The 15,993-nt window shown below is 36.4% G+C and overlaps 1 protein-coding gene across 8 annotated transcripts in view; it reads right to left on the bottom strand.

Moving 5' to 3' along the window:
- The window catches only part of KIF16B (kinesin family member 16B), a 175,874-nt gene that overhangs the window by 78,890 nt on the left and 80,991 nt on the right, over positions 1 to 15,993 (bottom strand). For 5 of the 8 annotated variants that reach the window (XM_081345914.1, XM_081345916.1, XM_081345915.1 and 2 more), the window contains 4 exons: positions 13,297 to 14,637; positions 11,629 to 11,787; positions 10,182 to 10,290; positions 6,966 to 7,016 (listed from right to left, as the gene is read on the bottom strand). In XM_081345914.1, coding sequence (XP_081202040.1) covers positions 6,966 to 7,016; positions 10,182 to 10,290; positions 11,629 to 11,787; positions 13,297 to 14,637 — 1,660 coding nt within the window. Of the gene's footprint in view, positions 1 to 1,563; positions 5,971 to 6,965; positions 7,017 to 10,181; positions 10,291 to 11,628; positions 11,788 to 13,296; positions 14,638 to 15,993 lie in introns of those variants that run through there. The other 3 variants (XM_081345912.1, XM_081345910.1, XM_081345911.1) reach the window with 2 other exon arrangements.

Here is a 15,993-nt window from a genome sequence, read left to right as displayed (position 1 = left end):
TTTGATGAATGAATAGAGTAATGTCTAAGTCAGAGAGGCCTCAGGACAGCTAATTGTTGGAAGTTAGCTAACAGGGAAGAGGGATTGAGTTTCTGCAGTGGTCCTCACCAGTGAACAATGGGGAGACTGTTGTATAGCACATGATCTGTCTGTACAAACTACCTGTAGTCAGTAGACCACACTTTGACAAGCACTTCCAGACTTCAATTAATAGGATTAAATGACTGCCTACTCTAGGCAGCTTACAAAAATCCAAGATAAAAATAAAAAGAGTTAAAAACATAAAATATCACAAAGAGACCAGACTAACACAACCATGACAGTAAAAAACAGCCACAACAGGGGCCTTATAAACAAATTAACCCTAGGCCTATCTTAAGAGCTTCCTGGAATCCCAGGAGAGAAGGTTCCATCTGTACCTCTGCATCAGGGGTAGGCAACCTTGGCTCTTTTATGACTCGTGGACTTTAACTCCCAGAATTCCTGAGCCAGCTGGCTCAGGAATTTTGGGAGTTGAAGTCCACGAGTCATAAAAGAGCCAAGGTTGCCTACCCCTGCTCTGGATGGAATTGCTGTTCCAAACTATGGGGATGATGACAGAGAAGGCATACTTTCTCAGTCCCACAACATGACAGCTTTTAATAGATGAAACCTGGAATTTAACATCTTCGATGTATGGATATAGGGGCAGTTGCACTAAGTGCTTCAGAGCCACCTCTAGTACAAGAGAATGTATTTTTTTTCAAATAATAAATACAAAATAAACGTTAAAATATATTAAATTAGATGTTCAAACATAAAAGTAAGAATGGAATAAGGGTCCTGAGTATCCAAGCATGAAAATCATTAGGAGACCTTTTGGGGCATCCGATGTCAAATTTGTATTAATTTAAAATTAATTGTAAAAATTTAAAAAAAAATAAGAAAAAGAATATAATACCTAGGGGGACTTTTCACAGAGGTGCTATACTAAAAATACAACAAGGGCAGAGATCCTGTCCTATAGGAGCATTTTTTTTGGACAGAAGTTATTTAAACATTAATTTTATTTTGGGTTTTCATTAATGAGCCAATTCTTTTAAATTATATTCCAGTGGGCAAAGTTGTAAAGCTGTAGTTGATCTAACCAGATCAATTTATAAGTTTTTTCCTCTTTCCTTTTTTTATATGTAAAGTGGAACTGAAGCAATGTACATGTATATTAATTTCTTTTACTTAATGAAGACAGAAGATTAAGGGGAAAGTTCAGAACTGGAGGAAGAGGCTGTGCTGTAAGCAATCTTGCTTCATTATTACAAAAGTGGAAAGCCAGCAGAATGTCTGGTTGCATTCCTGAAGCAATATCTAAAGATAGGCAATCTTTAGTGTCTTTTGCTTTATCTCCTCTACATGCTTGTCTTATATTCCCCCTTTGTCTTTAAACAAAGCCAAAATGTTCCCCCTCCCCAAGAATTTTGAACCATGCTATAACAATAAATTAGTAATGCCATTTTTAAAGGCCATTACAAATATTACACTTTCGATGTGCACTACAATATGATTGCTTAAGAGCAAATAAGATAACCATGGAGAATTTTTTTAATGTAGCATGTTAAGAAGAAATTTCATAATACAATTTCTATCTAGAGAAAGAGTGTCTGTATCTCTGGATATATAGACTTTAAAACTAACTATATTTTTCTGCCAAGACCCTTCTATAAAAACATGTTTGTTTTTTAAATGTTAATATATATTACTGTTCAGTGAAATAATTATTAAGACAGTCTCTAAACAATACACAGTAATCCACACATAACAAGTGAAAAATTAGCTGAGTAGTCTTGATTTGCAGCATATATTCAGAATTCAGCATTTATACATAAAAAACAAACTATAACATTGATGGTTTCTGATAATTTGCAAAGCAGGCAACATAACATAGAAAAAGACCTCAAGTAATCAGAACAGGCAATAATTTATTAGTGAAAGGAAATAGGGCAATAAATGTGGTGAGAAGGAGAAATGGTAGATTATATTCAAAGACAAGCAGCTGTCTTTATAAGCTTTTTTTTTGGCCAAGGACAGAGAACACATTCATCTGGATCTATGACTAAGCCATTTATTTATTGCTAGTTGAAACCTGATCTCCCTATTGCAGATGTATGGACATGTACCACAACTGATTGTCATCATAACTCAACCTTAAACTCATGTCTGAATGGAAGTGTTCTAAATGCAAATTGTCTAAGATATATGCAGTAAGGAAGTGAGTCTAAATTTAGTTCCTATATTTTTAGCTAGATAATTCTAGTCAACTTTTTGTCACACAGGTAAAAAGGCACAGAAGAGGAATGTGTTTCTTAATTAACCTAAAAAGCACATATTGATGCATGAATCTGGTATTTAGGAATAGTGATCAGAAACATTTAAGATACTATAAAACTACCGTATTTTCCGGCGTATAAGACAACTGGGCGTATAAGACGACCCCCTACTTTTCCTGTTAAATTATAGGGTTTGGGCTATACTCGCTGTATAAGACTACCCCTCTTCCAACGCACACCAAATAAAAATAAAAAAAACATCAGATTTGATTTTAATATGGTAATTTTAATTCAAATGCTTATGACATGCAGGTACTTAGTAGGAAAACTGTCACTTATATACATAAGGCTGTTTGTCATCAAACATGTAAACATAAAACAGTGCAAGTGGATTAAACTTTTCCTAATTCACTCTAAAGCTGAAAGGAAGGATAAGACAATAAACCCATGGGAGCTGCCATGCTGTTTGTTTTCTAAGCTGTCAACCAAACTGGAACTAATGATGATAGGAGGAAGATAACAAACAATAGAGAGAGAGCAAGTGCCGGGCAAGTCCCTGGTGAGTCAGCAACGCCCATCATAACTCCAAGCTATTTTTACAGGATTTGCTGGCGTGACAGTTTCCCTTTAAAAGCCTTCAAAATCCTCCTGTTCATCATCTGATATCATAAGTACACAAAAAAAAAGAGAACAGGAAAGCGTTTCTTCCATTTGCAAACTCACTTCGAGTCCAGGATGTAAGCCAGAAGCATCGAAATGTTTTGCTTTTAAACCGAGGTGGGAGGGGAAAAATCCACTGCAAACTTGGGAGTCTTTTTTTTCCCCCTCCCTCTCTCTTTCTCTGCTTGCACTCTTCTCCAGAGGGGAAAAATAACAAGTCGTAAGCCATATAGGGAAAAGTAAGGGAGCGTAACTTTTTTCTTTCTTTTTTAAAGTGGTCGGTGGCTTGCTTGCTTCTTCGGAGTTTGTGTGCTGTACGTGAGTGCGTGTTTCCCCCCCCCCTCTCTCTCTCCCAAGGCAGCTTTGCTGATTACAAAAAAAAGGGGGGTGAGTTGCTGTTTTTTTAAAGGGCAGGGGAGAGGGAAGAAAATCAGTGGGGTTTGCTAGCGGCTGCTTTCTGCTGCTGCTGCTGCTTGTATCTTTAAAGCAGAAAAGCAGGTTTGAGATCCGGTCTCTAAGAGCTTCGGCGTTTTTCTGCTGCTCCCTCGTTCCCCTCCTTCTCTGACTTTTTTTTCTCCCTTTTTTTCTTTCTTTTTTCCCCCTTCTTCTCCTTTCCAGAGGAGGCGGGGTGATCTCTCCACAAAAGCAAAAGTAAATGGCGTCATGTGGATCTGAGGAGAACCAGAGCAGTTCCAGTCCCAGCTCATTGACTCGCGCGGGCTACATTCATTTCCCCTGCCAGGGCGCGCTTATAAGACAATCCCCGGCGTATAAGACAACCCCCCAACTTTTGAGAAAATTTTCATGGGTTAAAAAGTCGGCTTATACGCCGGAAAATACGGTACTCTAAGTTCAAACGCTGGCACAGTTTTTCACCAAGAGGCACTGAGACAAAAACAGAAACATACTTGTTTTATGTGTATTCCCCCGCCCCCCCCCAAGACTAGGTTGTATTTGAACTCTAAAGAGGACTTAAATTTAACTGTCCCGTCAAATGCAACATTAGCCTAAAAGCATCTTCATCTGAACTGAAAATTAGTCTCCAGATATAAGGTTGACTAGATTGGTTGTGATGAAAGGATGGAACAGATTCCAACTGGGCATTTCTTTCTCCTTGAGAAGGACCTAGTAAACTACTGGATGAACCAAGCTTGCCTGCTTTTGAAAATGCCAACTCGATTTTTCTTGGATTCTCTTTCTCTGGGATAATCACACATCTGAGTTCACTTAAAGAGTGCAGCTGAATTTGGGCACACTGTGACTGAGTGTCTATGAAATGCAGCACTCTAGATATTAGGCAGAAGGCACTGTTTTGCTTTATAAGACCAATATGAGTATTAGTAAGGACCAGGGAACTGATGTCACCTGCGAATTTCACTGTTGTATAGAGCACTACCTGAATGTCACCTAAAAAAGGTTTGTTGATATCCATGTTTTCATGGAGTAAATAAAGCAGGTCAGCTGAGTCACTCTCAAAATTGCAAGACAGGCACACACTATTTTCCAAAACTAAGTTGGTGACTGTGGAACTCCAATCAACAGAAAGTTTTAACAGATCATCATTTAAGAGTGGGTGATTTAAGCAAGCATGATCTAATGGAGATATCATATTGCTAAGTATATCATGGCATATTCTTTGTGTAAAGTATTTGTTAAAGGTGAATAGTTTCAATTCATTTCCTACATGGGGACCCAAAAGTGTAATGCTTTGTCCAGCATAACCAATTTGGATTTCTTTTAAAGTACTGATTGAGAAAACATGAAAAATATCCAAAGAGTTCTGATTGCTTTCTAACTGATTGGTTGATGGAATAATGGCATACAAGACAGAATCATATAAAAGCAAGCAAGCAGGCTCCGGTCCAGATTTTTTATAGTTTCCCACTGCAATCCAGTATATTCTTTTAAATTCATTTGTCTTGGCACAAATTTCTGGCAAGGCTGAGGTCATGAATTGTAGCAATTCTTCCAAAGAATATTCTTGTAATTTCAGAAAATCCTCTGAAAAGTCCACAAATTTTTGCCTAAGCACCAGGCTACTCATCAATGTATCATTTCTGCAAAGGTTACTAGATTCTGCAGCATGATTTACTGTATGCATATCAAGTGAGATTTGTGATAAGTAATTCATGGTACCTTCTTTTTCTAAAGGCCTTCCTGGGCCAAGGCTTGCACTATTTACCTTCAAGCCTAAACTCAGATTTAGTTGTACATCTTTAATAACTGGACAGTTTTTAATAAATGATGTCAGTCGAGTGCATTTCTCATTTTTGTGATAGAGACTGACTAGATCTTTGATCCATTTAGAAAACCAACCATTTCTAAATTCTTGACAAACGAAGCCACGGTAAGAATTGCAGAATAAGTTAAAAAGACGTCCCAGCACATAATTCTGTTTTGATCCAATAAGTGATTCAGGTAGTTGTGTTTTGATTTCATTTGTTGCTTTTTCATTCAACATCTGGTCTGAAGTCTGCTGATTTATTTGAGAAATTCTGTTACAGTATTTTTGGAGAGACCAAATATGGGAAGCACCAGGCTGAACTTCAGAAGAAAATATGGGTTCTGAAGTTGGCATGTGGTAGTAACTAAATGAATTAAACTCTGTTTCCATGTTCTTATGATTACCGAGAAGACTTTTGTTTCTAGAATGAAGAAATGTTGATTTTTTACCAATCAAATCAAACATTCCAGATCTGTCAGAAAATGATTTTGTGGGACTGTCAGAGCAAGTTCTCTTGCTTTTACGGTCTTTGGGTTGACTCCAGTCACATCCATCAGGATATCTCCAGCTGACATACTCTTGTTCTATCTCTTTCTCTTGATTTGTATTTTCTTGAATCATGCCAAGATCCTGAATTGTCCTTGAGAAAGGACTAAATGTTCCTATGGCTTTGTCCTGTCTACTGATTCTTGATACCCTTGTGTCTTCTCCAGCCTGGTTATATTTGCTGTCATCATTAGACAATGTCAGAAAGCCATGAAAGGATAGCCAAAACTCTCTTTTCTGTTTAAAATGTAAAAAAAAAAGTGCTTTTGTATATTTAATAGGAAAGCTACTCAAATTTAAATTTCTAGGTGTGGATTTTGTCATTTTATGCACGTTTGTGTTAAATAGCAAAAATCAAATTATGTTGAACGGGATCTGATTCAAAAAGAAAACCCATGATTCTTCTTTTCCATCATCTTGCATTTAGAACAGTATCCATTTCTTTTCTGTAGGATCACTCAATACTCTTAAATCAGAACAGTGTTCCAACTGACCTTATGAATTAGGATTGTATCGTCTAATTCCAAATTTTTAAAAATGATTAGGAGCATATTTTGGTAAATATTTACTGTATTTTTATTTGGAATATCCACTCACAAGAAACTGATTATGTTTTGTTGTAAGTAAGGATGAATTATATCCAACACTGTGAGAACACACTTTTGCTTGCACCATGAAACTTGTTCTTCGTCCTTTCCCATTGTAGCATGCTGAGCTAGATTCCACTCTGGAGATTTTGAAGGCAGGTGGGAAATTGCAAATAATTTCCCCCTCCATTTAATAGATGTGCTGCTAGCAGAAAAAACATCTACAATATTGCACATAATGTTTCTGCATTATGTTCTAATTCTATTATCTTGCTGAACCTTCACTTGTCTTGCTTTTAGGTTCTAACCTCTCTTAATCCATAGGTATAATTGGAATTTGGTAATTTTCTGTGCAGTATTACTACTAGTTTGTAATTAGTTATTTCTAACAATAAACTTAGTTCCCATCTGAAAACATATGAAAGGGATACTGTTGCAGCATCAATATTAGTATATTATTACCACAATCACAACTACCCAGATCTTTACCACATTAGAAGATTTAATTTCAAGGCTTTTCCCACCACCATTAATCTTGCTGGAATACAGAATTATAATTATGCTGTGAAATGTTAAGAAATTTAATTAGAGAGCATGCCATAATTTAATATTAGCACTTCTTCAAGCTGACAAGCTATAACTTACCTCATACTTCAACTTGCGTTGAACAGCACCATTATGAAACTTCTCGTTATCCTGAAAAACAAAATGTCCATTTTTTTTTAAAAGCACAAAGGAAAATAACAAATACTGTAGCTCAGTTCACTAGTACGTTAGCACTAAAAGGCAATATAACCTTAAAAGGGCATATTAAAGTAGACTTACAATATGTAGAATTAGACAAGAGAAAATACACTAGCTACCTAGTAATTGCAGTTTCTAATATTTAATAATTTGAATAATTATTAACATGGGTTTGTCAAAAACAGATCATGCCAGACAAATCTTATCACATTCTTTGACAAAATTAGTGTACCAGAGGAATGCTGTGGATATAATTTATTTGGACTTCAGTAAGGCATTTGATAAAGTAGATCACAATCTACTACTTGATAAGATAGAAAAATGTGGGTTAGACAGCATCACCACCAGATGGATTCATAGCTGGCTGACTGGCCATACGCAGCGTGTAGTCCTCAATGGAACTGCATCTACATGGAGGGAAGTGAGTAGTGGGTTGCCCTGGGGCTCTGTTCTGGGCCCAGTGCTCTTCAACATCTTCATCAATGATTTGGACGAGGGGATAAATGGGGAACTCAGACACCAAACTGGCAGGAATAGCCAACACTCCAGAAGACAGGCTTAAGATACAGAAGGATGTTGACAGACTTGAATACTGGGCACTATCTAACAAAATGAAATTCAACAGTGAAAAAGTAAGGTTCTACATTTAGGCAAGAAAAATCAAATGCACAGGTATAGTATAGGAGGTACCTTGCTCAATAGTAGTAACTGTGAGAGAGATCTCAGAGTCCTAGTGGACAATCACTTAAATATGAGCCAGCCGTATGCTGCAGCTGCCAAAAAAGCCAACACAGTGCTGGGTTGCATTAATAGAGGGATAGAATCAAGATCAAGTGAAGTACTAATACCACTTTACAATGCTTTGGTAAGGCCACACTTGGAATACTGCATCCAGTTTTGGTCACCACGATGTAAAAAAGATGTTGAGACTCTAGAAAGAGTGCAGAGAAGAGCAACAAAGATGATTAGGGGACTGGAGGCTAAAACATATAAGGAATGGCTGCTGGAATTGGGTATGTCTAGTTTAATGAAGAGAAGGATGAGGGGGGACATAATAGCAGTGTTCCAATATCTCAGGGGTTGCCACAAAGAAGAGGGAGTCAAGCTATTCTACAAAGCACCTGAAGGCAAACAAGAAGCAATGGATGGAAACTAACCAAAGAGAGAAGCAACTTAGAACTAAGCAGAAACCTCCTGACAGTTAGAACAAGTATTCAGTGGAACAACCTGCTTCCAGAAGCTGTGAATGCTCCAACACTGGAAGTTTTTAAGAAGAGACTGGACAGCCAATTGTCTGAAATGGTATGGGGTTTCCTGCCTGAGCAAGGTCCCTTCCAACTTTTTAACAACAACAACAACATCATCATCATCATCATCATAATGTTATATGGTTTGCCATATAGATGGTACTTGACATGTGACTATTTGCTTAATGACCATTTGAAATTATGATGGCGCTGAAAAAAGTGACTTAGGAGAGATCCTCGCACTTACAAACTGTCACAGCATCCTGACAGTCAAGAATCCAAATTTGAGTGCTTAGAAACCAGCATGTATTTATGATATTTGCAGCATCCCCTGGTCACATGTTTGCTATTTGCAACCTTCTTACGAGGAAACCAAAGTCAACCGGGAAAGCCAGATTAACAACCATGTGATTAGTTTTATGACTGTGTGATCAATTTAAGGACCACTCTAATTCACTTATTTGACTACAGCAAAAAAATGTTGTAAAACCAAGCATGAGTGACATAAGCTCTGGTCACTAAGTCAAGGACTAACTGTATTTACTTTTAAAATGCCTAGTAAGTCTCAAAAGTACAAAACAACACATAATTATTCCATTATATTTATAAGTTAAATATTTGACATTGTCAGATAAAATTTCTTTACTGGCTTAACAGGAAGATGGAAATGTATCACTAAGCAATTACATATTTCAGTTTACTAATCCTGACCTTCAGCATGTGAAAAAGAAAACAGAAAAACTCTGTGTACAAATGAGGTATGCAGGACTCCAAGTACACCACACATAGTCCTAAATCAGAAACATGTGTGAATATATGCCTGCTTTAGCACAATCCTATTTATAGGAAGATACTTACTCATAAGTCTTGGCAATGATATGCTGAGGACGACATATTATTCATAATAACAATTAACTAGTTAGTACATCTTGGGGGCAAATGAAATTGAAAAGATCTAGGGAAATGAGTAATGACCTTCTAAATAATGAAACGGAATGCTGGTCATATATCCACACTGGCAATAGGGTGGTAAACTCATCTCATTAGCCCTGCCTCCATCTTACAATCCTTAGTAAATGAGTCTCCTCCACTGGTATTGCACTCCCAGACTATGGATGCTCCTATTTTCTCAGTCTCATGCAATTTGTGCCCAGTGTTTTAGCAGTATATTTATTGCTGTGTATTGACATTTAGCTATATATTAGCCAATATTATTTATGATCAAGCTTTTCCTGGCTGATATTAGAAGGGAAGGCTCACAGGTCCATCATTCCTGGGTACAAATCTTCAATAACTATGTTCAGTGCAAAACCTAAAAAAGTGGTAAAGTGGCAATCTAGCAATTGCAAATTGTAAAATGCAAGAAACAAGGTTCAATTCTTACATCTCTTTCTTCTGCCAATGTGCATAAAATGGCCTTGGAGCCTCACACTTTTGGGAGAAGGTGAGGGTAACTATCACAGTATATATACACTATCACAGCATATATACATAAGGATATTCCTTAGATTTTCAGAGATCAGATGACATAAGCTACATTAAAATAGATTTTCAAGACCAAATTGAGAATAAGTAAGTTCCCTGTTCAAACACACGTACAAACACACAGACAGCACACACAAAGTTTAATCGTCAGTATACCAAGTAAAAATCAAGAAATGATCTTATTATTTCTAAATTATCATGTATTTTGATATGAAGCATTGTTGTCATCATCAAGATTACATTATGTTCACCATCCACCCTGACAACATCTTTCATTTATGAGGTGTAATTTTGCTTTCTTACATTATGTTGGAAAATAGCAACTCACTGGAGAAAATGAAAGAAGTGATTTTAAACTTTATAACCAACAATTGTGTTTTCTTACCGTTGTGCTTTCTGTAGACTGTAAGTGACTGATATTTTCTCCAGAGCTGTACTCCAGAGCTGTATTTTGAAGGCGTCTTTGAACTTCTTCTTCAATAAAGGTATTTATTCTAGAAATGTTAAACATCACAGATTAACAAGAAATAATTCATTAGGAAAAAAAACTTTGGAACACTGCTATTCTGGTAATGTAGAATATAGAACGAAATAATTATTGCACTATTTATTTTCATAAACCAGATATTGATCTCGATGGCTTTTGGTCTTTAGGGATAAGACATGATGACTGTAGTTAAATAACTAGCAGATTTATGGCATTAATGTATAGTTACCTGCCTGGGATAGGCTATAAAACTCATGATGTCTCTAAAACTACAGCAAAAACAACCTAAGCTTATAAACAGCTTAAGTTTACAACAATTATTAATGGTAGTCAGCAAAAAAAAATGGTAACAGTCAATTCCTCTATTAGGTTAAAGCATACAGTGAGAGCTGTCAATACCAATCCTCCATTAAAATTCAAAAGGGGATTTACTCCTGTATTGTTTTCAACAGGCAGGCAGCACAGATTCCCACTGTGTGATTTACTCATTTATAATAAAAAGAGACAGCATTAAATTAAATTAAATTAGTTGGTAGAGAGGAGGGAGGGATATATCTGTATCTATATCTATATCTATCTATCTATCTATCTGTCTATCTATCTATCTATCATCTATAGTACGTGTGGGTCATTTTTATAAAAGAGCCTCAAGTGATGAAAAGGTTTAGCTCTTTATTTATTAGGAGATATTTCATATGCCCTTGATTACATGGCAGTAAACCAAGTGTTCTCAGACTCTAGGTTATGACCTGCTGGGGAGGCTGTATGTAACTTTGAAGCTGCAAATTTCTGGGTGGCCATAGGGTTGAAAAGTGGGTAGACAGAGATCAATACTATATGCACAGCTCTGGCTCTTGAGGAAGGAAGGAAGCAAGGAGACAAATGGCAACAGGAAAGGGAGACGCAGTCTGGTTGCATTTGTCCAGGAGATTTTATTCAGAATAGAAAATAAAGATGGAGGCAGAGTCACCCAAAACATTAAACCTAAGCAAATAATGCATGCAAGCAGGGTGTTTGTCCTGTTATATGAAGGTTGTCATGGGGCAAAATCAGTGCCTGTGGCATTAGGGGGCTACACGGCACATATGGTGAGCAGGCAGGCAGAATCACAACATTTCCCAAGTGCTGAAAATAAAAAGATTATCAAAAAATTGTACAAGTTCCCAGGCACAATTTTAAATGTTTCAGTTCAAATCCAGTTCAAAATTTCCTTTGGGAAACATCTCAAAGCCAATCTGCCGTGCCATATTACTGTGTTTGTAACCATTCTAGGAATAATATTTTAATAATCTAAAAATACTTTAGAAGTAAGCATAGTTTAAAGTAGAAAACTGGCTATACTTACCTGTCATCAACCAATGGCATAAAATGAGCTTGAGATTTTGCAATGTTAGAAGGGGCACTATTATGAGTCAGCCTCTCTTCTACAGCTCCAGGATATCCCTTTTCAACTCTATCGCCTTCATATATCTTCTGTTTTAACTGCTGTATTTGCAAGTCCAAACTGCCAAGAAAGTTCAATGCATATTCTTTAAGATTCTTCAACACAGTAGGATCTCTCAAACTTAGCTAAAAATTAGGGGGTTATACAAGAGTCCTTACCACAAATAAGATGAGTTGGGTAGGAAAGGTGCCAGCAGGAAAAAATAAATTGCCTGTAAAATGCTTATACTGTCTTAAGCAGATCATATTTTTTGCATTACTTTTAGTGTATTGTTTCAAAGCATGTTTAAGTATAAATTGACAGAAACGAGACTAGAGCCAATACTGTGCAAATAGATTAAAATGTTCCTGGATAAGGACATTTCTTCAATACATAAATATATTAACAAAAAGAGGCATCCAAACTGCTTAAATATCAAATAATTATTTGTCAGCAGGGAACTACATTTGGATGTGAATATATTAGATACACTAACGATTAGTAGCAACTTTCAAAGGAAATATCTTAGCTCGTTAAAGATAGTTATCTGCAAGTCTCAGATCATAAGTAACATCCGTCAAAGTTGCTTTATTTAGAATTTAAATCATGATTTCAATTATTTTACAGGAACTGGCAAAAGTCAAAACAGGGTATTTAAATTACAGCAGATATAAATTAAAATGTTATTTAAAGCATTTCACCTATTGAGGAATGTAGATGTTTTTAAGTATATCTAAAAGTCTATTGTCAGTTGATACCTCATTGAAATTGTATTTTATGTATTGTTAATTTAAAAAAAAACCAAGATTACTTGGTTCAGAGAACTAACTTTCAGGATTTTTAATATTTTTGAAATATATTCTATCTCGTATTTGCAACAGTGCAAAACAAAATAATTCACACACCTTACTGCACACGGCACACACACAATCATTTAAAACCTGCACTAAAATATAAATTTTTGAATTTGGCTTTTTCAGTTCCATCAAGCTACCACAGGATATTTGCAAGAATGTGCTTTCTACAGAAATGATTATATTCATTACTCAGTATGAATATTCAACCTGAGAGATAAAGATAGAATCACTCATTCTTTTCTGTAGAATAGACTAGCCACATTTACATAAATCGTTTTCTACCTAAGTCCACATTTCCTCAAAGTAGTCAAAATAAGAATAGATTTTGTTCTATGATATTTCAGGGCTTTATATATTTCTCCAAAGAGATGGGGAAAAAAAACCTCTTCAAAAGAACTTAATGATTTTTGTGAATAAAGGAGAAGCCAAGAAACTGAATTAAAAATGTTTTGAGGGCAAAACTACGCATGATCTTGGAAATATTATTATATTTACCATGTTTTGATTTTAAAATACAAATGGGGTGAGGGAATTTTTCTTCCTAGGATGCAGTTACATAGGGAGCAATGCTACATTGCTTTATTGACCCAACAGCTCTTGAGAAGTAAGACAATTACAATAAAATCAGGATATTTCCATTGATATTACAGCATTACAAACTATTTCAATGAAACAACAGGGAATGCGAATATGTTCCTGTGTATACATTCAGGGCAAAATTCATCCTTCTTACTTTTCTCGTTCTTGTTCCAGGGCTTTTTGATGGGCTTCCACTGTTGCTTGCAAGCCTGTCTGTTCCCTACAACTGTTGTTCAAACTTGCAAGTTTCTGCTTTTGCTCCTCAATTTCTAGGGTCGAATGGCGCTGTAAAGCAGAATGCCGCCTTTCCAACTTAGCAACTGCTTGCTCCAGTGCCTCCCGCTGCTGTTTTTGCCTTGATTCGAGAATCTCTTTCTCTTTTTTCCAAACCTTTTCTTCTTGACGAGCTACGTTGGCCGTGAATTCAAATGTTTCTTGAAGCTGCTGCAGCTCACTGGCACTAGCTCTGTACTGGGCAAGCTGTTCTTCTTTTTCCTCCATTTCTTTTTCAACCTCATAAAGCGTATTGTCCAGGCTTTGCAAGCCTCTGTCTAAAACTTCAGAAGCTCTTTGTTTTTCTTCCAGCAAAGCTGGTAAATGATTATTAATGAGATACAGAAGTTGTCGTTCTTTATGGTGCAACCTATATTCACACGACCTTATTTTGTTACATTCTTCGACAGTCAATGCAGCGTCTGGTGCATTTTTGTCACAGTTTAAATGCTCTGCGTGTACCTGTTTTAAATGATCCAGATTTTCTTGCTCTTCAATTCTCTGTATTTCTAGATGATTTCTTTCTTGAACCAACTCTCTCTCTAAACTAGTCAATTGTTCTAGCTGTTTTCTCTTAAAATCCATGAAGTTGCACTGTACCTTATCTAACTCTTCACAATCCTCCTCTGCTTCTGATCTAGCTTCTTTGACTCGTAAGAGAGACTCTCTGATGTCTTCTAGGTTCTTCTTCTCTGCTTCAACTCGTTGCAGATCCCCTCTTTTTAGCAGCTGTATCATGATTTGTTTGTCTCTAAGTTGTTCTTCTAGATTTGCCACCAGCAATGCCTGCTCTCTCTCCTGAGCTTCCAATCTCTTTTTCTCCACTTCCAATTTTAAGTACTGTTCTTCTTTTTCCTTCTTAAGCTTTTCCAGTTCGTGAAAAATTTGCATTTTTTCTGCTTTTTCATTTTGATTAAGCTCTTGTAATCGCTGAAGTTCTTCTTTAACGCTACCCAAAATTTCTTCTTCTTGTTTCTTTTTCTGAAGCTCAATTTCTTGCTGTTCCCGTAATCTCTCTTCTTCAAATTTTTCTTTTTCTGCCAATAAATCTTTCATCCTGTTTTCTATGTGAAAGCTTCTCTTCTTAAGATTCTCCTCTTGTTTTCGGATTTCCAGCTGAACTATTTCAGTTTCTTTACGTTGTGATTCTACTTCTTGTTGCATTCTTTCTAATTCAGCCTTGTTAGTTTTTTGTTTCTCCTCCATTTCTTCTATGAGTTTCCTAAAATATTTTAATGAAAAAGATTTTATTTATCTAAAAATGTACCTAATGACTGTTACCTAAAAATATAACATTCCCTTATATTTGAAGAATTATATTGCAGAATTATATTTCTCAGTGGAATTATTGAGAAACAACCCTTGATGATTAAAATAATTATATACTGCTCAAAAAAATAAAGGGAACACAAGATAAGACATCCTACTATTAAATACAGTACATAGTGTTGTTTAAGTGTTCCCTTTATTTTTTTGAGCAGTATATAATTCATCTTGGACTCTGTATAGCGTGGAATTTCTATGGACTAAGCTGGCACACAATGGGGCGGGTCCTCTTGGACTCATGGCTCCTGCTTGAGGAGCAGGTACCAGCTATGGTTAGGGGGGCTTTGCACAGTCGTCTACTGCACCAACCGTACCCTTCCTGGACTGGAAGGTCATGCTCACAGTTATTTATGCCTTGGTCACCTCCTGTTTGGATTTATGCAATTTATGAATATCACCAGAAACTATAACTGGTCTAGAATGCAGCAGCATGCACAATCATGGGTGCTCTTAGGTTTCTCCATGTAACACCTCTGTTGTGCGAGCTGCACCAACCTCCTGTTTCTTTCGGGATGCAATTCAAGATGCTGGTCATCATCTTTAAAGCCTTATATGCTACTGGACCATGTTATCTGCAGTACTGTCTTTCCCCAAGGATATCTACCCATCCTACCAGGTCAGATAGGACAGGCAGGCTCCTAGTAATAAGACATCTTATGGGAAGTAGGAAGTGTGCCTTTTCCATGGCAGCCCTTGCATTCGTCCCCCGCCTGTACCTCCCTAGCCTTCCATAAAGCTCTGAAGACCTGAGATGAGGTGACTACATATTGGAAGCTTGACTTGGTTTTTGTTTCTAATGTGATTTTTAGTTTTAATATGATTTTATATTATTTTAATTTTTGATTGGGAGCCACCTAGAATTTGTTATAAGATGGATGGCTATATAAATGTTTTAAATAAATAAGCTTTATATAACATTCTACACATAAATGTAGAAAATACCATAATATTTCATATATATTTTAAAACCTTTGTTATGAATGTTCAGGAAAATATGCATAGCCCAATGTTTTTTTGTTTTACCAGCAGAAGCGTTCCTATGTAGAATTTAATTTAGAATGCTTCCAATATTCTCTATACTGCCGTCTCTTGCCATGATTTTGATCCAAGTAAAGTCTCCCTCAAATAGAGTACATGTTCTGGTGACTTTACAAAAATCTCTGGGTTTTTTTGCAATAAAATTACAATGATTTGCCAATGCATTCTTCCACAACCTTCTTTTTTTCAACTTTCCGGTTTAGCCTGGAATACT

This window comes from Vipera berus (assembly GCF_964194415.1).
Source record: "Vipera berus genome assembly, chromosome: 1".
Taxonomy (NCBI): Eukaryota; Metazoa; Chordata; class Lepidosauria; order Squamata; family Viperidae; genus Vipera; species Vipera berus.
This window is presented reverse-complemented; position numbering and strand designations above follow the sequence as displayed.